The sequence below is a fragment of the Fusarium proliferatum genome, assembly GCF_900067095.1.
Source record: "Fusarium proliferatum ET1 genome assembly, contig: FPRO_scaffold001, whole genome shotgun sequence".
NCBI classification, from domain to species: Eukaryota; Fungi; Ascomycota; class Sordariomycetes; order Hypocreales; family Nectriaceae; genus Fusarium; species Fusarium proliferatum.
Genome location: NW_022194790.1, coordinates 1106618 through 1131303, shown reverse-complemented (window position 1 = coordinate 1131303; position 24686 = coordinate 1106618). Strand labels below are relative to the sequence as shown.

The 24686-nt window shown below is 49.4% G+C and overlaps 7 protein-coding genes across 7 annotated transcripts; 4 read left to right on the top strand and 3 right to left on the bottom strand.

The window, feature by feature from the left end:
* Nucleotides 1-66: 66 nt before the first annotated feature.
* FPRO_01717 (uncharacterized protein) lies at nt 67-781 on the bottom strand (the record flags this gene model as incomplete). Its single annotated transcript, XM_031228373.1, has 2 exons — nt 67-593; nt 643-781. The coding sequence occupies 2 exons, from the start codon at nt 779-781 to the stop codon at nt 67-69; spliced, it is 666 nt and encodes a 221-aa protein (XP_031074756.1).
* Nucleotides 782-2323: 1542 nt separating this feature from the next.
* Nucleotides 2324-4077, top strand: FPRO_01718 (uncharacterized protein; the record flags this gene model as incomplete). Its single annotated transcript, XM_031228361.1, has 3 exons — nt 2324-3727; nt 3964-3996; nt 4060-4077. The coding sequence occupies 3 exons, from the start codon at nt 2324-2326 to the stop codon at nt 4075-4077; spliced, it is 1455 nt and encodes a 484-aa protein (XP_031074755.1).
* Nucleotides 4078-6421: 2344 nt separating this feature from the next.
* Nucleotides 6422-8454, top strand: FPRO_01719 (uncharacterized protein; the record flags this gene model as incomplete). Its single annotated transcript, XM_031228350.1, has 2 exons — nt 6422-7426; nt 7609-8454. The coding sequence occupies 2 exons, from the start codon at nt 6422-6424 to the stop codon at nt 8452-8454; spliced, it is 1851 nt and encodes a 616-aa protein (XP_031074754.1).
* Nucleotides 8455-15150: 6696 nt separating this feature from the next.
* FPRO_01720 (uncharacterized protein) lies at nt 15151-16779 on the bottom strand (the record flags this gene model as incomplete). The annotated part of the gene is made up of 1 exon (XM_031228339.1): nt 15151-16779. One exon carries the CDS (start codon nt 16777-16779, stop codon nt 15151-15153), a length of 1629 nt encoding a protein of 542 aa, XP_031074753.1.
* A 1408-nt stretch (nt 16780-18187) lies between these two features.
* On the top strand, nt 18188-20063 carry FPRO_01721 (putative deoxyribodipyrimidine photo-lyase PHR; the record flags this gene model as incomplete). The annotated part of the gene is made up of 3 exons (XM_031228328.1): nt 18188-19410; nt 19460-19660; nt 19718-20063. The coding sequence occupies 3 exons, from the start codon at nt 18188-18190 to the stop codon at nt 20061-20063; spliced, it is 1770 nt and encodes a 589-aa protein (XP_031074752.1).
* Nucleotides 20064-20961: 898 nt separating this feature from the next.
* On the bottom strand, nt 20962-21299 carry FPRO_01722 (putative 40s ribosomal protein s21 (CRP-7); the record flags this gene model as incomplete). The annotated part of the gene is made up of 2 exons (XM_031228317.1): nt 20962-21193; nt 21268-21299. The coding sequence occupies 2 exons, from the start codon at nt 21297-21299 to the stop codon at nt 20962-20964; spliced, it is 264 nt and encodes an 87-aa protein (XP_031074751.1).
* A 413-nt stretch (nt 21300-21712) lies between these two features.
* FPRO_01723 (uncharacterized protein) lies at nt 21713-24385 on the top strand (the record flags this gene model as incomplete). Its single annotated transcript, XM_031228306.1, has 1 exon — nt 21713-24385. The coding sequence occupies one exon, from the start codon at nt 21713-21715 to the stop codon at nt 24383-24385; it is 2673 nt and encodes an 890-aa protein (XP_031074750.1).
* Nucleotides 24386-24686: the final 301 nt, after the last annotated feature.

The following is a 24686-nucleotide window of genomic DNA, read 5'->3' as shown; positions in this document are numbered from 1 at the left end:
CCGTGAATTTTCTATCATGGCTACTGATTACACATTTGATTCCCCCTTTCTCATAAGGTCATCCATCTATAGGCCCAACCCCATCACAAAAGCGGCAGCAAGACCCACGACAGAAGTCATAACCACTGTGTTCACACCCATGGTGCCAGCGGCGTTGTCCTTGCTGTCTCCAGAAGATGTAGAGTTGGAGGAGCTATCTTCCTCAGTTCCGTTGCCCTTCTGCTGCTTGATCTTGACGTAGTCCACATCGCCAGTTTTGTTGCTAGGACCCTTTGCATTCTCCTTGAAGCGGATATCGGCACAGTTGTACAGGGCATTGCCAGTGTCACCAACCGTAACAACCTGGATACTAGCGATGTCTCCGTCCTTGGGCTTGACATCTGAGGGAAGCTCAAGCTTGTCGATGAAGAGAGTGCCCGAGTTTGTGGCGTTGAGGAACTCTGGGGTGAGAGAGATGTTGAAGTTGGTGGAGTTCTCGCCGAGGCCGAGGTTGACGAAGATGTAGGACCATTCGTGGTGAAGATCGAGGGTGAGAGCACCACCGTCGAGGGGCCAGTCAGTGAGGTTCTTCTTGTTGAAGTCAACACGAGCACCTATTGTTTGTTAGCAGAGTATGCGATCGCAGGATATGAAAGGACTTACAGGGTTGCTCCCACTGATTGTAGCGCTCCTCGCCCTCCTCACTGAGGGTGTCCGCACGCCAAGGAGGGAAGACAAGACCGAAGTGGGCAGAGACAGCCTGGACAGTAGCCAGGCCGAGAAGAGTCTTGAAGGCCAGCATCTTGATGGTTGGGGTGGCAAGTGTGTTGGGGTGGAGGAGAGGGTGAGTAACAACAAATAGAAGCATAGCAGGCGCTTCAGCTGTCTTTATATGCACAAAGCACCTCAGTCATTCCAGGGTCCAGCTCATGTAACCGAGCTCTAGCTCTCTACATCTGGAGGCTGCTCTTGACCAAGCAATTATTGACTTAGCGTGAGTCAGTTTCGCAGGGTTATGGCTGACTTCGCGTGATAGCCACTGCTGTGTCACTGGTAGCTTTACCGTTCAAGAAGCCCGGTGTCTCCCCCGGGCATTCGGGGGTTGGTGTAGGTTTTTGGGGCTGCAGTTGGCCGGTTGGCAACGGCCTTTGGCCGGAGCATGCTATACAGATGCATCTGCTGTGCGAATGTTGATCAATTCGGTCTACTCGTGATGATACTACTATACAGCCTCGCGAACTCTCTTTTTCGGCCACAATAAGCTTAGAAACAAGGTTTCTTTAAGCATAAGATCCGGAGTCTTCACATGTTTCCCACTTGCCTGTCATTGCTTGTTGCCCCAATAAGGTCATGCTATGCGGGGGATGACTGATAGAGAGCGAGTTTGAGATGATAATAAACTTGCTCAAATGGCCGCACCAACCCCTGTTAGGTAAGGCTGTTGTTTTTCTTTCTCAAGCTTAAACATGGATAATTAACTCAATTGACGCATTTGACGACTCTTATTGGTGTAAATATTAGTGGTATGAATGATGTTATGTTGGTCTAGACTTTTGAGAACTTGTGTGCGGTGATGGGTTGTGTTGGTGATTGAGAATGAGGTTGTCGAGGTGGCACAGGGTAAGTTGTTGCATGAGAGTGAAGTTGAGTATTACAACTGCGCGTGTTGACGGATATGGCATTCAGTTCAGAGCGGACAAATATATAATGAAGAGAGGCAATTCCCGTAAAGCTATAGTAGGCTAGTAGTTGCTGATAGCTGTCAAGTTCTTTGTATCACTGACTCTAGTTTTGAAACCCCCATTATCAATGGGAACAGCTGAATTAGGATCAATAATGAAAAGTACTATAACGCACACGAAATGACAATAAATAAGCCGGCTCATAAAAATATCCATAAACTCAATTACATAACATCCATAAGGCCGAAAGTTGTTATTTTGTTTCGATTGTTGCCCAATGACGGATCACTACTTGCACTATATCTGGACTGTAATAAGTCAAGTGTGATGGCTGGAATGATGGCGTCAAAAACCGTTGGAACCCTAAAGGATAGGATTTAAAAATTCGACATAGGGCCACAGTAATAAAGCCGATAAAATCACAAGTAAAGAGCAAACCTCACCTTCAAGGCTCTACGTAGCACGAAATAGCACGGCCATTACAGCTTCATGTAAGTGATATGTTGTATTGCGTCACGTGCTCGCGCGCCTCAAGGCGTTCCTGCCGATAAGGATTTTCCAACCAAGGTATCCACTTTTCACCGATAAGATCGATGTTTCCCTGATGCTTCAACATTTGACTCGTCTCCCTTCCAAATCATCAGCAGCTACAATCATCAACCATGGATCCTGGACGAAAAGCCATGATCGCCGGACGACGGTCCCCTACCCGACGAGATGTGACATCCCCCAGACATGATCCTACCAACCGAATCACCAAATCCACTAAACCAAGTGGTTCCAAGATCAACCCCAAGTACTTGACTCAAGATGAGCAATCACGACAGTTTGTTGCCGATGAGGACAAGTTCGTACTGAAGCAGTCCAAGAAGAAGGCGGATATCCGAATTCGAGAAGGCCGTGCCAAGCCCATCGACTACCTGGCATTCAACCTAAGATATATCGATACAGACCGCGATATCTTCGACGACGACGATGCTGATGTCGAAATCGATGTTCCCGCGCCCGGAGATGTTGTTGCCTCGCTTGATGCAGAGCAGATTGCCGAGCTGGAATCCGGTATCGCCTCATACCACGTGCTTGAAACCAATGCGACCAACCGGGAATATTGGAGAGCGCTGCAGACCATCTGTAAAGATAGGAAGGCGAAATTAGATCCACATGGCCATGAGAGAAGGGTTGTAAGCAGTGTTTCAGACGACATCGACAAGATCCTTGCCCCCAAGACGCATGACCAACTGGAAGCCTTGGAAAAGCAGATCAAGGCCAAACTACAGTCCAACGAGGATATCGACACGGATTACTGGGAACAGTTGCTGCGAAGCCTCCGAGTGTGGAAAGCTCGTGCCAAGCTGAACCAAGTATACGAGACAATCAAGGAGACTCGTCTGAGCCAACTCAAGGAGCGTGATCCAACCAAGGTCAAGGCATCGGGCCAGCCGACCTCTGCCCCCAAGGTGGCATTTGGTTCGCAGCCAGTCGCATCAGCTTCAGAAGAAAAGGCGTCTCCTGCACCCGTTTCATCCTCAAGGCATGTGGGCACATCAGCCCCGCCAGGAACTGAGCGCTTTTCTCAGGTTGACAATGTGGACTTCTCACAGGTAACTAAAGCATTGTATGATCGAGAGGTTGCTAGAGGTGTCGACGAGAACGAGGAGATCTTCACCAGCGAAGAGGCTGTTACCACTACTAAGCCACAATGGGCAGACAAATATAGACCCCGGAAGCCACGCTATTTCAACCGTGTCCAGATGGGTTACGACTGGAATAAATATAATCAGACTCATTACGACCACGATAATCCGCCACCCAAGGTTGTTCAAGGTTACAAGTTTAACATATTCTATCCTGAACTCATCGACAAGACAAAGGCGCCAACCTTCAAGATCATTCGAGAACATGGCCGCAGACGCGGAGAATCATTTGCTGCTGCTGGTGAGGAGGACACGTGCCTGATACGGTTCATGGCAGGGCCTCCATACGAGGATATTGCATTCCGCATTGTTGATCGAGAGTGGGATTATAGCGCCAAGAAGGATCGAGGCTTCAAGAGCTCATTCGACAAGGTATGTTCATCTGGATCCCTCCACTTCACTTCACGTGGTAGGGCCGAGTCTTTTTCTCTGCATTAGCCGCCCTGAGTTCGTATTGCGACGAGGGCTTGGCCGTTGAATGAAATGCACTTTATGCAGCCCAGACCAGTCTGCGTTGGTGACAGCCTACTTGACCCATGCTATTAGACGCCATCGCCCCTCCATTACATGCTCATGAACCCACAAAGCTAACCGTGCATACTCAACAGGGTATCTTGCAGCTGCATTTTCAGTTCAAAAAGGTATGACTCCGAAACCATATTTGTTGGTCCACCCTGTTCGATTAGGCTAACACGTTTCTCCAGATCTACTACCGGAAGTAGTCCCAGGATCGATCACCAACTATCGATTGAAGTTATGTTGGTCCTCGCCAACCTAATGAAAAGGGGAGGAAAGCCCGTTTCTGAATTTCCCGTTTCGTTGAGTTTGAGTATCGGAGAGGACAAAAATGCACGTTTTCAAGCGGGAGGGCGGACCAATCCGCCCTGCCTGATAAGGCTTGCATCATGATTGTTGTTAATAGCTTTCGACATGTCTACGCTACCCGGGTCATGTCCATTGATACATTTGTACTCCCTATTTGAGGGTTTCTAATTCGGGATTCAGAGCGGGGATTGGTAGAGAACTAGAGTGGGCGAAGGTTGAGTCGATGCTGGAGTAGTGTCCTGCTACCTAAGATCTATTCGATCATCGACCCGACCTGACCGCTCAGTTCAAGGACCTGCGCAGACCAGGCATGAAATTACATCTTATGTCCCTATTCCACACCTTCCGAACAGGCAGACCTTCAAGTCAGCAAAGATTCCTGCAGCCATGAACCAATTGATTGTCACAAGAATTGCGATGAGTCTGGCACGCAAACTCGGGTCATCAGGCCTACTGCATCAGAAGGCTTCTAGAAAGCTGTCACTTGCGAGCGTTCACGGACCGGGGCGAACAGATAGCACCAAACCGCTCGGGCATCTTTACGTTTATGTTTTGAGTGAAATCCACGCGGAGCTGGGGCAATCGAGATGTGACAAGAGGGTTGGTTGCAGCAAACACCAGTCAGAACAGCTGCGTCAAGCCTGATGATGCCTTGAGTCCTGATTTCTAGTCGGATACCGTCGATGAAGCTTCGAAAGATTGTTCTATGCATATTCTTTGACGCAGCGGACCGCAGAGTAGTGGTGCTTTTATGCTTCAGAAAGCTTCTGACGGCTTCTCCGGCAGCTTCCATACTGATTCACAACAGCAACAGATGGATAACGGTGATCCAAACGGGACGGGCACCCACCGATGCTTTGATTGGCGGTCTGATTGGTATACAGATTGGTGTCCCGATTCGTATCGTCTGAAATGCAAGGTGCCGTCTGAGACGCAGACTACCCGCGATAGCCCCGTTGATGAGAGTACAAGCAGGTTGAGTTACCGTCAAGTGACTTGAAGCCCGTTGGTAGCGTGTCCCTTGCAGGGTGTGATGCTTCTCGATCCCGATACATACCAGGTCTGCCTGATGAGACCAGGAGGGATGTTTCGACAGAAGAGAAGGAAGATTTGACGATACGCAAAGGGGCATGCAACACAAGGCTTGCAGGCTGATCCAACGAATATCGGCACTTTTATTGCTAGGAGCACTCGTTCTAAGGTTGCACGTCCTGTTCGGGACCTTGGATCAGGGCCCTTGGACCATCTCATTCTTGATGCAATCACCCATTGCATGTAGCTCACTCACCTTTTCCTGGTTGTGCTTCTCATGCAAGTACTGAGCCTACATAGTGCAATACCTGAAGGCAGTTTCAAGGACCAGGGCATCTGAGTGCATGCACCTGTGGCGTATGAGGTGACAGATATTGCCTGTTGGACATGGTACTCTTCTTACAGGTAGGCAGGGCTCATAGACGTCACTGGAATCGAAGCAAGGGGAAGACAAAGGTGGCAGAGGCAGAAAGCAGAGTGGAAACTCATTTGCGCGTCCAACATCTTCTAGACTTTGGTGATGGCCACACACAAAACACAGCCAGCAAAACACAAGCACAGGCGCACATTTACAACACAAAGGCATGCTAGGAGGGAGGCTTGCCGTCGGTGATCAGCTACCCCCGTGGGGTGGCTTACAGATAGCGTCCCTGTCCGCTTTCCTTGTCTGCCACGGACTACTATGGCTTGCTAGGCGCTTGTTGGTCGGCCCTCGCCCTTTCACTTGGCGCACGCCCCCGAGCGACCTTGACTACGATCTTGAGGTCCTTGCCCATAAGCTTTTACGGATGAAGGTGGATGGGAGATCTAAAAGCCAAGATTGCTGAATCTGTCAACGGGCATTTGTTTATCAACGGATCGACGTCTAAACGAAGCCGTTGTCTAAAAAGCTAGCCCTGCAACTCCACGCCCTACCCCAAACGAGCGGGAGGAGGCACAAGCATCCTTCGCTTCGGCATCAAATATCGCCATATTTCCTCGCCCCCGTCCTTGTCCTTGTCCCATTGTGTCTATTGTAACGTTCTGCTATTCCTCCGTTCTCTCCCTTCATTCTCCAACTTGCTCATCAACACCTCTCTTTCACCTCGCTTCCCATTGCTTGGTACCTGAGTAAAGAAATCTCCTTGTTCCGAGAACACCATCAAACCAACCACGAGACTCATTGTACTTCCTTCCAAACCAGTGTTCTTGACTTCAACAGAGGTCGCAATGGATACACCGTTTTCTGGTGACGAGCAAGCTTCTAGCTACACCAATATTATCACGGGTCACGGTCAACAATCACCTTGCGTGTCAGAGCTCACCGGTATGGAGCCATACTATGCCCTCTCCTCGGGTCCTCAGGATCAACCATCTCATCTATCATCAACTGGTCCGCTGTCTCTAGATTCAACCCTGTCACAGCACCAAGAGAACCAACAGCAGACGTCACATCCGACTCACGATGCGACTGTGTATGCTTCCATGACCTCAGGTTTTCCATATGCGCCTCGAAGTCATCACCCAGTCTGGCCTTCACCTCCACCAGGACCTGACGATTATGACAACTACTCTTACCAAAGTTCCCCAAGCAGTGGCAGTGCCCCAATGAGCTGCTACAACCCATCACCCATTTCACCAAGGACGTGGTCCTCTCCAGACTTCCCTCTGCCTCAACCTTCAGATTCTCTCCAACAGAACTCTTTCAAGAACCTCCGCATTTGCACACCGACATCAAGCGAAGGATACCTCGTCAGAGGCCCTCGGGGCCTGACGCCTTTCTCAGGTGGCGGCATGAATCAGATTTTCGATAATGAGATTGACGGCCTGCCCCAAAACTACTCACCAGTGACAATTCCCAGTTCATCAGCTGGAGCACTATCATGCAGCGGCTCCCCGCAAGAACCTCTTCTCGGGACCCCCATGCTCATGAAAGCTAGACATGAATCACCCGCCGGTGTACCGGAGTACCGCGCGAGCTCAGAAGTGGTTCGAGAAGGCAAAGACCTTCAGGCCACAGCTGCTGGTGGCGCCAAGACAGATGAACCATACGCCAAGCTGCTCTACCGAGCTCTGATGAGCGTTCCGGATCATGCTATGACTCTTCAAGAGATTTACCAGTGGTTCCGTGAGAACACTGATAAGGACATCAAGAAGGACAAGTCGGAGAAGAGACCGGGCAAAAATGCCGAAGGCTGGCAGAACAGCATCCGTCATAACCTCAGTATGAATGATGTAAGTTAAGACTCCAGACTTTCTTGTCTCAGATCTCGTTTCCATAACCCCCCCCCCCGCTGTTACTGGGTATAGCTTGCGGCATAAGCTGCATATGTACATGAACCAACGCTTGTTGGGTTTGGACGAATCATTCATGCTACAAGAGTTCGTTGAAAGCTAACAGTGGATCTTGATGGTAGGCTTTTGTCAAACGAGAACACAAGCTGGGGTCAGACTCGACGTCGAGAGCGACGGAGCAGGGTTCAGGCTCGACTAAAACTGGTGAAGCTAAAAAGGCGACCGAGTGGGTGTTGGAGGATTGGGCCGTCCTGAATGGAGTTGAAAGCACAACAAAATACCGCGGCAAAAACACATCGCGTCGAGGAATGGGGCGCAAGTACCATCACCACCCATATGATGACAGATTTTCACAGCGACACAGCCCAATCGCCGCCAAGGGAAGCTCAATTGTTAAGGGCGAGTTCCTGACGAACGACATGAGGATGCGCGAGCGTCAATACACTCATGAAGTGAAAATGGCACCGAGGTCCCACCATATCAACCTCATGGCACCCCCTCATCCTCATCCCATGCACCGGGCGACTACGATGCCGAGCATGTATCATTCACCACAGCCGCAGCACCGAGGATACGAGGAGCTGATGATGCCACGGGTCGACAGAATGCCCCAACCAGTCATGAAGCAGGAGTATTCTCCAATGACACCCGACTCGAGTGGGCTTGGCTTCGTGCTTCCAGAGTCGAGCCTAATACACGCGCATGCAGTCAACTCTAGCGCCAGTAACAGCAACGGCACTACCGCGTATACGCTGCCTAGTGGCACCCAAAGCATGTACGTTGGTTCATCTCCGTGCGAATATCCGTATGGGATGGTAGACGTCACAGGTGTCTATCAAGGCAGCGGTCACAATAGCCCTGCTGGCGCTGGTGTCAGTGATAGTGCTAGTGCTAGCGACGGAGTCAACGAACGCCTCATAGGGATCGGCCCTAACGACGTCTATAGCTGGAACGGCCAGGCACTCTGAATATGGAAATCTTCCGTCCTGCACACCCCGAGGCAAGTGTCAGCCACCAATGTCACTTGTTTTCAGTTCTGTTGGCGGCTGACGAGGGCCGTAGTGATTGATGCGACCAACAAAGGGTTTACTGGCAGGGGATTGAAAAGGATGAGAACATACACAAGAAGAAGCCCGAAGATGAAGAAGAAGAAGAAAAAATAAAATAACAAAAAAAAAAGACAACAAAAACAAGAAAGAATGAATTGGAGTTCCTCCAGAGATATCGACCAACTTAGCATGCTTATCTGCACCTTTGCGCCACCGCGGGAACCGCGAAAAAGAGGGGTGAAGTTTAGTGAGTGAGTGAGGGAGTGAGTGAGTGAGTGGTTCTGGAAAAAATCAAATCAGCTTCTATTCTTTTTCATCGACTCGACGCCCTAAGATGGAAGAGAGATGGTGGCAGTTTCAAGCAACAGGGGACGACGTTGTTGTGAGCTAGACAGGGGAACCATCACCAGCACCACCAGCACCACCAACACAACTTTACCTCAGTTTACCTCGACTCACCTTACCCCATTCATCCTTTTACTCAACTCTCCAACTCACTAGGCTGGACCCCACATAGACCCTGGCGGTCATGGGCGGATCACCTTCCATCCGAACACATAGACTCGCGGTCATGGGCTGAGCGCGAGACGCCGAGACTTTTGGGGCTGACTGATATGGCATTGTCACTCTTGTCTTGTCTTGACTGATCAAGAACAAGGTCAGGGCATGTTTACATTGAAGCAAGTCATCGCCATGTTAGCTCGTTCGTCGCCTTGGGCTTGGCATTATCATCTCGAAGCGGGGGTTACAGCAGAACAGAAACGCCCGCATGATGGCACTCGGTGAACAATGTCGCATTGTGCTTTTGTCGTCTCTGCTATTACAAGGAGTATTCTTACTGCGACTTTTAGGTCGCAGCGGCGCATAAAAAAGGGTACTCAAAATAGAAGGAGATTTGGACTCGGTTCTGATTTCGTTTATTAGGCATTGCTTCCTTTCCTTTTTTCCTTGTTCTTTTTCTTTTCTTTTTGGGTGGCTTATCCGTTTTGACTAGACGATGCGCTCCATCTTTTGCTCCCTGAGGACCGACAGAGATGCATCATTTCCCTTGTTATTTTGGCTGCTTGCTTGCTTGGCTGGGCGGGCGATCACTGGGGTTGACGAGCGAAACGTCTTCTCCCAAAGCGTGTTAATGTCTTTATTATTTATTCATTATCATAATTAGCTAGTTATCCCCCCCATCTTGTATGTATCAACCATGCTACTTACAAGCGCCTATTTTTCATGCCGCTTCCGGCACCAATACCAAGAGCATCCCTTGCAACCGCCTTTGTTGCTACGTGCCAACCTGAATGCCAGCCAAGTCTTTGACTTGTATTGTCATCAAATCCTTTATTCATTCAGTCTTCTCTTTTTCAAAGAACATGGCTGGCATGAATGCCTTACAATAAAGGCAGAGAGATGGAATTTGGAGGAGCGTTGCGTACTACTCATCCCGACATTGGCATCTGTAGATCTGCGAAAATGACAATACAAAACAATACAGCTCTAAACTCAGCAGATGTTTTGGTGTGATCTCCACTGTAAATGTTGTCAAGACTTGGCCCTGCGGCTTGTACCATTCACGTTTACCATCTTGGACGATGAAGCTGGTCGGGCAGTGGTGTTGGCATCTGCCTGGGCAGCAGCAAATCGAATTCGCTGCTAGTAGCAGAAGTAGAAGAAGTTGTGTCCGTCTCCCCGCTCGACCCTGTTTTTCATTGCCCTGGCCTGGCTTCAGCTTTTTCCTAGTGGGAGTGGGGAATAAGCAAGGTTCATAAGGCCCCCATTGTCGAGCTCGGTAGAAGATTTATAATTGGTTACCGACTGTCTGGTAACGAAGCTGAGCCAACAGGAAAATGATCCGGCTGCCCCTCCGTCTTCCTTTCTCCTCATCCTAGTTCCCTGTCAAATCGTGTCGTCTCATTCGCACTCGAGTTGCACTATTCTCATCATGGAGGAAGGGCCGGGGGCTGTCGGCTACGTTGTAAGGGTTGTCATGATCGCCAGGAGCTCAGACGCCAGCATCACCTTAGGAAGTTTAACTAACGAGTGTGTGAGCAGCTGCGTGGGGTGTGCGTATCCCTGAAGAGGGAACAATTAGAGAGCGACGGAGATTGAGAGGGAATAATCTCAATCCTAGTAGCCTCATCGCACAAGCGCCTCAGATCTGAGAGCGAGTGGGATAACGAGATGTCGAATCTCCACTTCACTCCTGGTCTGGGATAAGCATGCATCATGCAGCGATCCCAAGATTCAGTTTACACCGTAGAGACCAACTGAACTGAACACAAAACCAAGTGCTTATCGGTGTCCGGGCCGGTAAGCATCTTTGTCAGAACCGCCCTGTGCGGGCCGTTGCTCTGCGCTCCCCGCTGCCATTCACACTCCCTTCACAATGCTTCAAACACGGCAAAGAAACACTGTAGAAAACAAGTGCAACGTCTGCCGAGTATTATTAGATCTGAGCTGGGTTGGACTGCACATCAACGTCAGCCACACTCTCAACAGCCAAGCGTTTAGCACCAAGACGTTGATTCGGGGTCTGTGACAATAGGCGAGAGAGCGACCCCAAATCCTTCTCTATCTTGCCCAGCCTCATCTTGTGTCTTACATGATCGCCCGTCTCTTGCTTCCGGCTTTTCTTTTTTCTCCCCAGCATCCTTGTAGTCGCCCCAGGGTCCCCTTGCCGGCTCCTAGCCTTTGCCAGTGGAACCAGTTTCATAGCCAGTTCTTCAGCTGAATTTAGCCATGGATGAATGGATGTGTGGATGAGTAGCTGGCTGGTGGTGTGGGGCCTTAGATTTTAAACCCAAGCAACATGGCGATGAAACTTTTTGTCGATTGCGGGCTCATATCTCAGGCGTTGAGAACCAACACGGTCCCCAGCCTGACCAGTAACTAAGGATGGGATGCAACTTGCCATTGTACAGTACTGCCTGCTGTGCTGTGCTGTACTCTAGCGTACCGTACTGTATATGGTATAGTAAGAATGAATAGGAAAGTCTCGTTGGTATGGGAATGAGAAACTTCGTCGCGAGGTGGCGAGGTTCAAAAAACCCCCCATTGCTGCAATAGACATCAAGAACACACGGCCTCTCGTCTTTTCTCGGCCTTTGCATTAAGCTTGACGATAGCGGCTGCTGGCATTGCATCACTCATCACGTATGGGCGTTTCGCCAACTCTGACAGCTCAGCTGCGTCAACCACTAACCAGGAACGGGCCGGGCATGGTCGTTTGGTGAGAGAGAGCTAGTATTTCTGGTCAAGCCCGTGCTGTCGTCGTCTTCATCAACTAGACCCTTCGGAAGCCCTGACTTGCTTCCACGCGTAGCCTCGTATCAAAACTCGAATAGGTAAGAAAAAGCAAAACGCCCCTGCGTTTCTTACGTATGCCGATATGCTTCAACGTTTGTAGAGAGGGCGCTAATCACAAGTTAGCTTTGGAGCCAGAAATGACAATAGGAACATGGCGTTCTGCACCAACTATGGCTGGCGATGAAAGGACTAGCGGGGCTGGGCATACTCACTCTAGTGTCATGGTGTCTTCTGCAGCTTCACTAGTGCTTCAATAGAAGAGAGGAAAATCACCGCCGTGGCATTTCCCTGGCCTTCCTCAAAGACCCCAGCCGATGCAATACAGGTTGAGACAAGGAGATCCCGGGTGGAGGAGAATTGTCCTCTAAACTTAGTATGCGTGTGTACATTTTTGTTAGCCCTGAACCCTCGTCCATTATATTTAAGCTTGTTATTATCAAGCCATGGCTTGGTTCGTCCTTATAGCCAAAAGCGGTATCAGGCCTGTACTGTACTGCACTGTACTGTACATAGTCACATTTGAATTGGCTGAGCCCGTTCACACTGTACTCTAACATCTCACAGCGGACTTGAGAGTTCGAGCAGGACCCTGTCAGAGTTCGCGATCTGCTGGCACACAACACCACATCTCTGTGGTGCAGTCGGCGAGGAGCAGTTGTGCCCACACCTACTCAGACTTCTTGGGATGTTTTGTAAGCTCTCAGATTGAGCATGAGATAGATATTCAATCCTCATAATCATCGGCAACGCACCTTGATCCTCTGAGGCGATCTTGTTCCAAAAGAGAGCAAAGCGCGGTCGTTTGCGGCCTGAAAAGCCACCAACGATGCATACCGACAGTATCTCGAGTTAAAGATGGTGGTCGCATAACTCTGCAGTCCTAATTAGTCCAGAAAGCTAATGTCACCAAACGTCGACTATGCCAATTGCTCAAAGTTCAAGTTGTTTGACCTGCACTTTTTCAGTTTTGGACTTAATTGCTCTGTCCACGAACTGCTCTCAAGTCCCTAACAAGAGAAGACCAGCGAATCGCAGGCCTCGAATGACACCGGATTGGCTATTGTCTGAAGGCAGCAAAGACCAGAAATACAAGTGTCGCAGTGGAACGATGGGCAAAATCGCTGCACACGACCCAGGCACCAAGAGTGTGCTGTGACTTGCGTCACACCAATGTGACTGGGGAACCTGGTTCGTCAAAGATATGATCCTAGCTGGCTAATCGTCGATCTTGGTTCCGTTGTGCCATGCTCCAGTCTGCAGATACCATCCAGTTTGATTGAGTCACATCAATTGGCGGTCGGACGCGTTTTACCCAACCCGGTACCTGGTGCGATACATTAAGCATTTGCAGCCACCTGATCCACTATCGAGATGATTTCGATCTGGGGAGATTTACTTTCCAGATCGCGACAACTATTCGAGCTGAGCTAACACCTTCAACTCATGTGCCCTGTCAAGCCATCGGGTGATGGTTTGATCGCAGGAAATAGGCGTTGAGCCCACTTTCGAAGCCAAAGGGAACAATTGTAGAGTCAAGGGATCGTTGGACAATCATCCATTCTGACTCGAGACTCTCTGTTCGTTATGGTTATCTCTCTGAGCCGGAAGTATTCCGAGTAAACCTGCCCTTAAAAGTAGCTATCGCGATTGCAACGGCAGCTAGGGTAGTAATGGCTTATCCTGAAGGCACGGTCTGCTTGCAGAAGTGTCAGTGGCCTGTCATCCGATCAGCCCTGCTGATATTATAGCTAGCTTGTCACAGCTTATCCATCATTGAGATCATCATAGCTGTCCTTTCCTCCTTTCACTTTCTTCATAATATCAAGTAACATTTGATGCAAGGACCAGCATTTGATCTGTTGGCTTCAATGATCGGGGTGTGCATTGCTGATCCTTGTAAAAAGACCCTTGCTATAATGAATTTCGTGATGCCACACTGGCATGGTCTACGGAGCTCTCCACGTTCAGTATGTGTTCTGGTTGGTTGCGCCTAGGCACACTCCTAGAGGCGTTTCTTGGCTGCTGCGCTAGTCCATGAGCCTGAGTAGGAATCCACTGCCTCATCCACGAGCACCTCAAAGTGAGTGCCACAATCTCGTCTGTTTGATGCATTACCGTTATGTGCGACTACCGCGTGACAGATGGCGTATGAGCTCCCCATTACATCCGATGGTTTAGCGGAAGGATGCTGGAGATGACCCCCCAGCCGCAACACAATGTATTGATATCTCTCCAATGAGCTAGAGCCAACTCAACACATCACGACTGAACGTGGCAGTTTTTCAAGTGTGGTGTTCTGGAAGTTGAAGGGGTGTCTTCAGCGCCTTCCAGCCGTACACCATAGAGCGCCTCTTCAAGCCTCAATCATACGATTCTTGTGACTTTTCATGTTGACAATCGTTGCCTTGCAAGTGACCACGGCCTCATGCTTTCATATCAAGATTAACGATCTGGAAACAGCCAGACTCAGTCAATCTTTCGCTGGATAATATCAATTGTAGCATCGGGATAACCGTCGAAGTATGGGTAGACATGGTTAAAATCTCTCGATATCGGAGGTTGCGCTTGTTTCTTTCAGATATGCCTGTTTTGGTTATGAATAGGCATACCAGAAAGAAGCTCTTGAAATAGTTCAAATTCGACAAAAACGTCCAGAATATTATACCATATTCCAGCTGATGCATAAAGAGATGGTTTAGCTGTATGTAGGCGTAAGATTCCGCTTCAGCATAAAAACTCCAGATATTTGCGACATCAATGAATGCCAGATGAGTAGCAATGGCATGCGTGTAGATGGGGAATCAGCCGGGATAATCGATATAGAGACGATAGATAAGAGTGTGTATCATGGCTTCTCTTGGTTCCACTGAATCGGTCTCCCTCAGTGTTCACAGCATGAACTTGTGAGGTTGCATTGATGGCGTCCTGTGCGGCCGGATAGGCGCAGTGCATGCTCATGTTACACATGATTGGTAAGTGAAGGTTTTCAATCATGCATCTACTGGTTACTGATCAATATTGAATTGCACAAGATGTAGAACCTTGAACCAGATGCGTGAAGTGGTCTCCAGCGTCCGATGATGACACCTCCCCAGAATCAACCAGTATATAAAGGCACATGTCTTGCTATGTAGTACTTATCGCCCATTCATTTTGAGAAGATCGTATTGCCAATGCATCAATATTCGTTCATTCTTCGAGGAGATCTATGAATTGCCAGAATCGACATTGCATTGCCCACATGTATCGTACCGGAAGATGTTAATAGAAAATCGCCCAGCGGTTAAGGCTGCAGCTTCGAGAATAGGAAATACGTGATCAAAATCTTCGTTTCTTCTTAGCAGGACCAGCAGCAGCTTTCTTTTCAAGTTCCTTTTTTAGTTCCTCTCGCCTTCGGTCCGCTCGTTCCTGTGAGGTCTCCCTGGACCTGGACTCTGCTGTAACCTCCTTGGTAGTGGTTCGACTCCTTCGATTGTCTTCGTTCGTCGTCTTCGTTACCTCATTTATGTTGTCCTTGCTTTTCCCGATTGCACCTAACTTCTTGGAATGGCGATGAGAAACTTCTGTCGTGCTAGGCTCGCCCACCTCCGCATCATGGATTACTGACTGTTCTTCAACTAGACGCTTTGTCTTGTTGCCTCCTATACGTCCAAGTCCGCTTCTATTTGCCGCTGGCCGTGCTGGTGATAAAATTGAAGGAGCTGATTTCTCAACTTCAGCAGTAGCTGGTTTATCATCACCCTCTGACTCGGATGCCGTCTCCGAATCATCGTGTTGTTGACTCGCAGACTTTTTCCATGCCTGAGACTGTACCAAATTGGGGGAAAGAGGTGGAGTGGACTGCTTCTTTCCACCGAGTGCTCCTATTTTACGGACCGGTTTGTTCGATTTTCGTGTACTAGGATCTGGTGATACGCTGCCTGCCGAAGCTATGGATTCACCCTCTGTAGACGCATCATCAGCGAAGGGTGTTTTCGTAGCATGCGTTGATTTGCCCTGGGGCAGAAGGTGTGGAGGTGTAGACTGAACTTGAAAGTCATCGTCGTCTTGCTCAATTTGCGCTTTTTCGGAGTCTTGAGGAGTCGGAGATTTGTCCTTCCCAACAGCCGCTTTGTACTGAGGTGGATGTGCGACGGAGGATGCGCCCTTGAAATCTTGCCACCACTGGTCTAACCGAGGGGACTCAACGCTATTAATGATAGGCTGGAATTGTAGCCCTCTCTTCTCGAATACGCGTTGTACTAAGGACTCAGCGTCGTTCGGGCAGTCATCTTCGTACGCAAGACCAGTCTTCCAGCGCCGATGGTCGAAAGGAGCAAGACCAGGCACTTTCTCCGCAGCCGCAGCTCTAGAGATCTTCTTCTTCCCGGACAAAGCATTAAAGACATGCTCCATACCTGTACCCACGGCTTCTAACTTATCCAGGAGCTTGTTGAGAACTGCGTCTTTGTTCGCCAGAGATCTAGTCAGAAAGTCGATTTCAACATCCTTTGCGTGGTGTGCCTGGACTAAAGGCAGCACAAGTTGCGTTGCGATGCTGGAGGGCGGCAGCTTCTTCAAAAACATAGGCCACTTGAGCGGCTGTAATCCAGGTATTTCGTAGGTGATGTTCAAGACGAGGCCATCATCACCCGCATCAGACCGGGAATCGCGATCTAGACGAATGCTTGCCTCATTATGTCCTGGTTGAGAAGCATCCAGAGCGGTATTGAGGCAGACCAAGAGTTTAGCCATGTTATCGGGCGTATCACTAGGGTCTATACTAGTGTTCTCGTTCCAGCCTCTCATAAAGATTGCCTTACGATCAAGTGATTCAGACCACATATTGGCCATATCAGTTACGTGAATGGCATAGGCCGATGTGTCTGTATGGAAGGACACCAATATTACCGGGAGGTCGGGGGAAGGACCAAGAGGAAGGGTCCGCCATGAACTGGTCTGTATCATGATTGATGACGAAAACGACTTCAAGGTCGACCTGATAATCCCTAGCCACTAGTAGAAACAGTCGACAAGGATACCAGGAAAGTGCCTCAAGCAATTTCAAAACCGTAACCTTCCCGTAAGGGGTGAGAAATAAATTCGAAAGTCTACCAGGGGACTTCTGACCAACGTGGTAGATCTTGATGCTTCTAGGACAGTCTATGTGAGACAAAGCGGTGCTACACGACTTTGATCCACGGGACTGAGGCGAATGTTCTAGGACAAGGTGCCCGGGGATTTGCCACACAGGAACCAAGCCCGATGAGAAGTCACGACTTCTTTCGACCGACCGAGCTCGATAATAGTGTCTGGATGTGAAGTGGTACAAGCTCATATGAGCGGGTAGAGAGTCAGGAGAGGGGCCAGCTTAGGGAGTATGACCGTACCACAATCCACTGCCTTAAGCGAAAGAAGCGATCGTTCCCTAATACCTGATTGAATGGTGGATTATGAGAGAACTTGTAAATCTTTTTGAGCGTCGTGATATTGATGTTGTGGTGTTGATGAGGTTAAGGTCAATCGCGGTGACGAGTAAACGGGTGAGGTGTTACGCGCACAGGCATCCGTCGCCTACCGCTCCTGCCTGTAAGAGGAGGTAATCAGCCAATCACAAACTTAAAGAGTGCAGAAAACTAAGGCAGGTGCAACATCACAGTCCTGACGGGGCCTGGTTGTTGACTTCCTCCTGCCAATCAATATTGACGGTAAAGGTTACCTCTGACGAGTATTTGGGTCTGAAATAGGTGAATTCGAAACCCAACGTCAAGCACCATTTACCGGATTGAAGCCTGGACTTTAGCCAATCACAATACATAAAACTCACTTCACAGAGCGGTATTCACACACGTCGTATCAACACCCAAATCACTAGATAAAGTACAGCCAGTAAGACAATAAAACGCTATGCATTATCAACACAGCCAGCTCCTCCCGACACTCAAATTAGGAAGCACGGGCTTGAGAATGCTTCAGTCATCAGCAGCCAATCAGGGATCCGAAACATTCTCTAAACATCCGAGATCTATGGAGTATGAATCTTAGATCTACTTGGTGTAAGCTTCGATCGCCAGGGACCATATGACGTACTTCAAATCGAGGCTCCATGCTTTTTAACAGCCACAATATCACTGCCGCGGCAGCAAAACAATGGCGAGTTTTAATTAATTTAATTTAAGGGCCGCCCGAAGTTTCTCCTTTTTTAGTCCGTAGGCAAACGGGACCGGATCTGTCAGTTTTTGTTGCCTTCCATATGTCACTTTTAAGACTTTGCATTCATGCATCACCACTAAGAGCCTTGCGATATTCTTTCATACGAAACCGTGTTCAACTTGCGAGAAGCACGACGATATTTCACCCCGCAAGATTCACCACAATGCCTCCCAAAAGAACCAAACGCGAGTCTTCATCGCCTCCGGCCAAAAAGGCAAAGACGTCCAAAACAAACGGTTCCAGCTCTTCAGATGCTTTGCGCCAACCTCATCACAAGGCTGGAGAAGCCGAAGAGAACGGGATTGCGATCCGGAAATTCTACCCTCCAGAAATGAGCAATGCGAGAGCTCGCGCCTACAACGACAATGAGCTTCCGCGGCCAATCGAGGTACTCGTCAGTGCCCTCGAGGATACAGCACGGGAGCGGAAAAGCACCGACGTAAAGAAAGCCATCGTCCATTGGTTCAAAATGGACTTGCGGCTATCCGACAACAGAGCTTTGGCTCTGGCCAGTGACAAGGCAAAAGAAGCAGGAGTTCCTTTGATTGCTATGTATATCATCAGCCCACAAGACTATGAAGCTCACCTGAGATCACCAGTGCGTGTCGATTTCATGCTGCGAACTTTGGAAGTCATCAAACACGATCTTGCAAAGCTCGATATCCCATTGTACGTGGAGACAGTTGAAAAGAGGAAGCGGGTTCCTGACCGGATCTTGGAGCTCATGGACGAATGGGGCGCCAGCCATTTGTACGCCAATATGGAGTATGAAGTTGACGAATTGAGGCGCGAGGCCTCGATGATCAGAGACTTTGCAGAGAATGGCAAGGCATTCGAAGTCGTCCATGATACCTGCGTCGTCCCTCCAGGAGAACTCCACACCGGCGCTGGGAAGCAGTATGCAGTTTACACTCCATGGTATCGGTCATGGGTTGCTCACATTCATGAGAATCTTGATCTTTTGGAGTTGTATGACCCACCCCAGAAGAACCCTGGCAGTGCACAAAAGGACTTTGCGAAGCTCTTCGATGTTGAAATTCCGGACGCCCCCAAAAGCAAACAGCTTGATGGCGAAGAGAAGGAGCGATTGCGCTCACTTTGGCCATGCGGAGAGCACGAGGCGAAGAAGCGTCTGGACAAATTCTGTGAAGAGATGATCGGCAACTACCAGAAGAAGAGGAATATTCCAGCTGAGGCTGGGACTTCTTCCTTGTCGGTACATCTGGCGTCTGGCACGATCAGCGCGAGAACATGTGTACGGACCGCACGTGATAGAAACAAGACGAAGAAGTTGAACGGCGGTAACGAAGGTATCCAAACCTGGATCAGTGAGGTTGCTTGGCGAGACTTTTATAAGCATGTTTTGGTCCATTGGCCCTACGTCTGGTAAGTGAAGTATATGCAAGCATCTGGTAAAATTGACTAACTGGAGCAGCATGAACAAGCCTTTCAAGCCCGAATACTCTAACATCTCATGGTCATATGACAGTGAACATTTTGCCGCTTGGTGTGAGGGAAGAACGGGCTTTCCCATCGTCGATGCAGCGATGCGACAGCTGAACCATTTGGGATACATGCACAACCGTTGTCGCATGATTGTCGCATGTTTTCTGGCAAAGGATCTCTTGCTAGACTGGTAAGCTACCCAAATTAAAGCATCAATGTTTGAGTTGCCTCTCTAACTTCTTCGCAGGCGAAAGGGCGAAAGGTATTTTATGGAACATCTTGTCGATGGTGACTTTGCTTCAAACAATGGTGGGTGGGGATTCAGCGCCAGTGTTGGTGTTGACCCTCAACCTTACTTCCGCATCTTCAACCCCTTGCTGCAGAGCGAGAAGTTTGACCCCGATGGCGATTACATCCGCAAATGGGTTCCTGAGCTAAAGGGTCTTGACAGCAAGGCTATCCACGATCCATACAATCGAGGCGCTGGACCCAAAGCCAAAAAGAACGGCTATCCTGCGCCAATTGTCACGCATAAGGAATGTCGGGATCGAGCGTTGGCAGCATACAAGAAGGGCCTTGCGAGTGGCGAGTGATGTAGCGTGTACACTCAAACACTCGACTAATAGTAATCGCCGGGTCATTTGGAAATGCATGAATTTAGTCGTTGTATAACATAGATGTTATAACACCCTAGGGGTCTGGTTTGTTTTCAGGAATTTCTATTGCCTACTATGGGCATCTAGTTCTGATATCATCGTAAAAGTCATTGACGCTTCATTCAATCGAATCCTGGTGACGTTGAGTTCATATGCCTAATACTCCACTTCCCTGTTTCCTCTAAACTGAACCATCCGCCAGGAGATGAGCCTCAACGAAAGAGAAGAGCTTAGATCAGCTAGTTCTCTTGCACTCGGGCTCGAAAATATCAGATTTAACATACGAGCATCTTGGTAGTCCCACTTTGGCTTGGGGGGACTGATGTGACATCTACATATCGAGCCCAAGCTTTGTGTGTAGGGGATCGAGGTTAGAGGACAGCACTCGGTCTACAGTCACACATAGGGCTAGGACAGTCACAAGTTCAAAAGTTCATGTTAGACCCGTATCTGTACCATAGCAAACGACTTGAGCGCTACGGCTTTTTCAAGGCCTAGTAAATCAATCTGCGGCACGGAGACTATCAAAGTAGCCCCAGAATCCTCGGAGTGATTTGACTTGAGAAGTCTGTCCGAGGAGACTTCGCCAGCCGTATGTCGGAGCATAACCAGTTCATCACATCTTCAAACACATATTCGGGATATCGTAATGTTGTCTCAAAATCGAGCCGAACGCCTCGAAGTGGATTTGCTAGATGCAGCCAACCCTAGTTTCTTTCACCCATTGCCTTCGTGCCCGGACCCAAAACCCTGTAGTCCATTCGTATCAGACTCCCATGTCGAGGAATCTCAGGACCAGTTGTCGAGTAACTTTTTTCCCACAGATTGAAATCCCTTATCGCTGTCCGCTCCAGACGCTCTTGAGGAGACCGTCGCGCTGGGCCAGTCGGTTGAGGGAGTCGTCGCTCTCGCCCATGGCTCGGACGAAACCGCAGAGGGCGTAGACGTGGTTCTCGCCCTGGATGGCACGGCCGTTCTCGTCAACCTTGGCGATGGAGATCTGGACAGAGCCGTGATCCTTGGCCTTGATGATGCGGTTGGTGGCGCTGCACTTGCGGGGGACGTAACTGGTGATGCCGTATCAGTATCATGAATTGTTCCTTCGCGCGGCCATATCGAAATGTCCTAATGGAAGTCTTACAGGTCCACAATCTCGCCGCGGTCGTTCTCCATTTTGGCTGGTTTGAAGAAGGTGGTTTTGGGTGATCTTGAGAGGTTGAGTCGACGAGAGGTAAGAAGGAAGATGAGTAGAGTAATTTCTCAATAATCTGTGATTGTGGGTGTGGAGCAAATCCCGGCCCTACCTTCCTCGAGTGGGGTGGGCACCATTCACTCACGTGGACCCTCATGTGACAGCGCGTACCAGATCGCGAGGCAGGGATTAGCGTCGACTCGGATTTTGGCGAACCCCTTGCGCCTGAAGGCGAACCACTTCTGTGACTCGGACACCAAGATTAGGCGTTCTCAGATCATGACCCCGCCGTTGCTTATTTTCAACGTCTTTCAACCTCGACACCATTTTGCTACAAATATTGGGCCTGAGATGCGCTCTGCGCTCTCGGTCCATAAACTTTGGTTTGAGGATCATGGTATCCTCTGATGTATTTGGGACTTCGCCACCAGGAGACACGAGCCGTCAACCATTTTACGCTAATTCTTCATCCCCTGACCTCCCATCGCTTCGGGACGTTTTAACGACGAAAGCCACATCCCAACCTTCGGCACACAATAGAAGCGGAGCAGAAGCACTCTCGAAGGATGGACCATCTGGTTTCGTTTCTGCTCGCCGCCTCTACCCAGCAACAGAATCGGCGCTAAACGCTGTTTCGACAGCATCGACGGGATTGCCTTGGGCATTGTCCCATCCTGGTGGAGCCGCAGGGCTCGCAGAAGATGCATCTGGAAACGGCGGATTTATTGCTGGGGACAATGAGCCACCAAAAGAACGAGAGGAACATATAGAGGTGATCAAAATCACGGGCAAGTCGACCAGAAAGCCTCGCCAACAGAAGGTGTCAAAACAAGCTGCACCTAAACGGGCTGTCAAGCCAAAGCCAACGACAAAGAAGCAATCGAGCAAAGCAGCTAGCAAAGCCCATAGCCCTCCAGAGGATAATGATGATGACAAACAAAAGAAAGTCAAGGCTGCGAAGCCAAGGAAAAAAACCGGTACTATGAGTAACCACTTTCCACCACCAGAGGAGCCCAAGGATTTGGAAACGGCGAACCGGATTGATGTGAATGAACCCCTTCATCTGGAACAAGCACCTGCACGGAGACTGGACTGGACCCCTCCAGCTCAAAAGACTATTGTCGATATCGATTCAGATTCATCTATTTTCAAAAAGCTAGGGTCCTCCGAGGTGGATCAGCAGCCTGTCTTCAAGAACCTTGTCGAGGGTTATTCTTGCATGGAGGGGCCTAGCGAATCGACATCTCACAGCATAACGAATGCTTCGGACGAAGACTCCAGTTTCCTTAAGAAACGGAAGCGCATCGAACTTTTAGCGACAAAGGGGACCGATCCACCAGCTATGGCATCTGACAAGTCTCCAACGAAGAAGGCCCCCAAAAAGAAGAAGCCGAGGACCATTACGGAACTTGCAACGGCTGCATACAGAGTGCCTAGTCAGCCAGAAACTGAGCCGCCAAATGCCTCTATTCTTAACCATTTTCCCACTACCAAGGAGGCTGGATCTCTGGCTGATGAGCAACCAAAGAATGCTAAGAGCAAAAGCACATCGCGGCGGAAGCCATCAAAAGCCCCTAAAAGGAAAGTCCCCCCCAAGCCCGTGCTGTTGTCGCCCAGTGCGGCTTTGGCCCAGGTTGCCAATCAGGACTTTGTCTTCGGCACCTCAAGCCAGCTTGCTAGAGAAGAATCTCCGACTGTCCTCAGGGACCTTCAAGTAGCCTTGAGACAGTCGAATCAGCACCACGACATAGATTTCGCCATACCTCTGAATAGTGATGCGATTGAATCACCGCAACAACGAAGTAACCTTTGGGATGCAGCTGCTCGTGATGCCGAAGGGGATCTTTTCGATGTCGAAGTAATCAATCTTGCAGACGACACAGGACTCTCAGAGGCTGGTCATGTTTCAAACCCATTTGGATATCAATTGGGTGCAGACGATTCCGTTATTTGTGTCGAAAGCCGTGTCCGCGATGATAATTTTACACCTGCCAAGCCTTGCAACGATAAACCATCGCCTGATGAGAAGGGCCTGGTTGACTCCGGGGCTGGCTCCCCGTACTTTTCCGACAGTGAACTGTCAACAAGCACTGATATCCATCGCCCTCCGCTTGCACAAACGGAAGTTACCCAGGCAAATCAAATGACGACGGCAGAAGAACCTGAGAGCTTGTCCGAGCTCCCAGTACAACCACCTCGACCCAATTACGAAGCGTTCACAGACATTCGCCTGGCAAGAGAAATAAAAAGGTTTGGATTCAAACCCATCAAGCGGAGAAGTGCGATGATTGCACTACTCGACCAATGTTGGCAGAGTAAGACTTGCATGGGTCAGGCCAGCCTCCATACCAGCACCAAGTTATCTTCACCCACCAAACTGACCAGGGCGACATCGCCGGCTACTACTAGTAGTCCAAAGAAACCTAGAGGCAGGCCGCGGAAGAACAGTATTAATGCCCCTGAGCCCCAAGAGCCGCCACCGTCTGCTCAACCGCCTGAAACACCCAAGAGGTCTCGTGGCAGGCCGAGGAAAGACAGTTTGAGTTCGTTACCAGGCGCTGCCTCTCCAAGCAAGCCTAAATCAACGGCGAAACCAAAGCGGGCGGCGGCATCACCTCGCCTCAAGAATGCTACTTCTAAATCTGTCATTGAGATCCCTGACTCTGAAGATAACGAGAGCGACTTTGCTTCTTCGCTCGACACCAGCGTTGAACATTTGTTTTCTTCCCCGCCACCATTGGATATGTCTCTTACAACTAACGATGGCACGCCACTCACATCCACTCAAAGCGATCAAGAGGCGCTCTTGTTTGATCACATCACCAATGCTGTTACATCTGCCCCACGTACTACTGACCCGCAAGAGCCATCCTGGCATGAAAAGATACTGATATACGATCCAATTGTTTTGGAAGATCTCGCAGCATGGCTCAATACAGGCGAGCTTAGTCGCGTGGGCTATGATGGAGAAGTCAATCCAAATGATGTCAAGAAATGGTGCGAATCGAAAAGCATATGCTGTCTGTGGCGGATCAGCCTGCGCGGCAAAGAACGGAAGCGATTTTAATACCATCGGATAGCGAGCATGGCGTTATTCTTCGACTTTTTCTGAATAACCGGCGTTATTATCAGCATAGATTTGCATTTACTGGCATGGGTATTTTCAATACTTCACAGAGCGTTTGATACCGTTGTCTGGAGTTGTCGTGAAGAGGTGGGGTAGAAACCTGGATGAGACAGTGCTCACTATTTGACTAGACAAGAACGAGCTCAATGGTTATACGGCAACAATGATAAATACAATTTACCATAACGATGGGGCTGCCTTTCCAGGGCGCCAGTTCACATTTATACACTCTGATTCATTC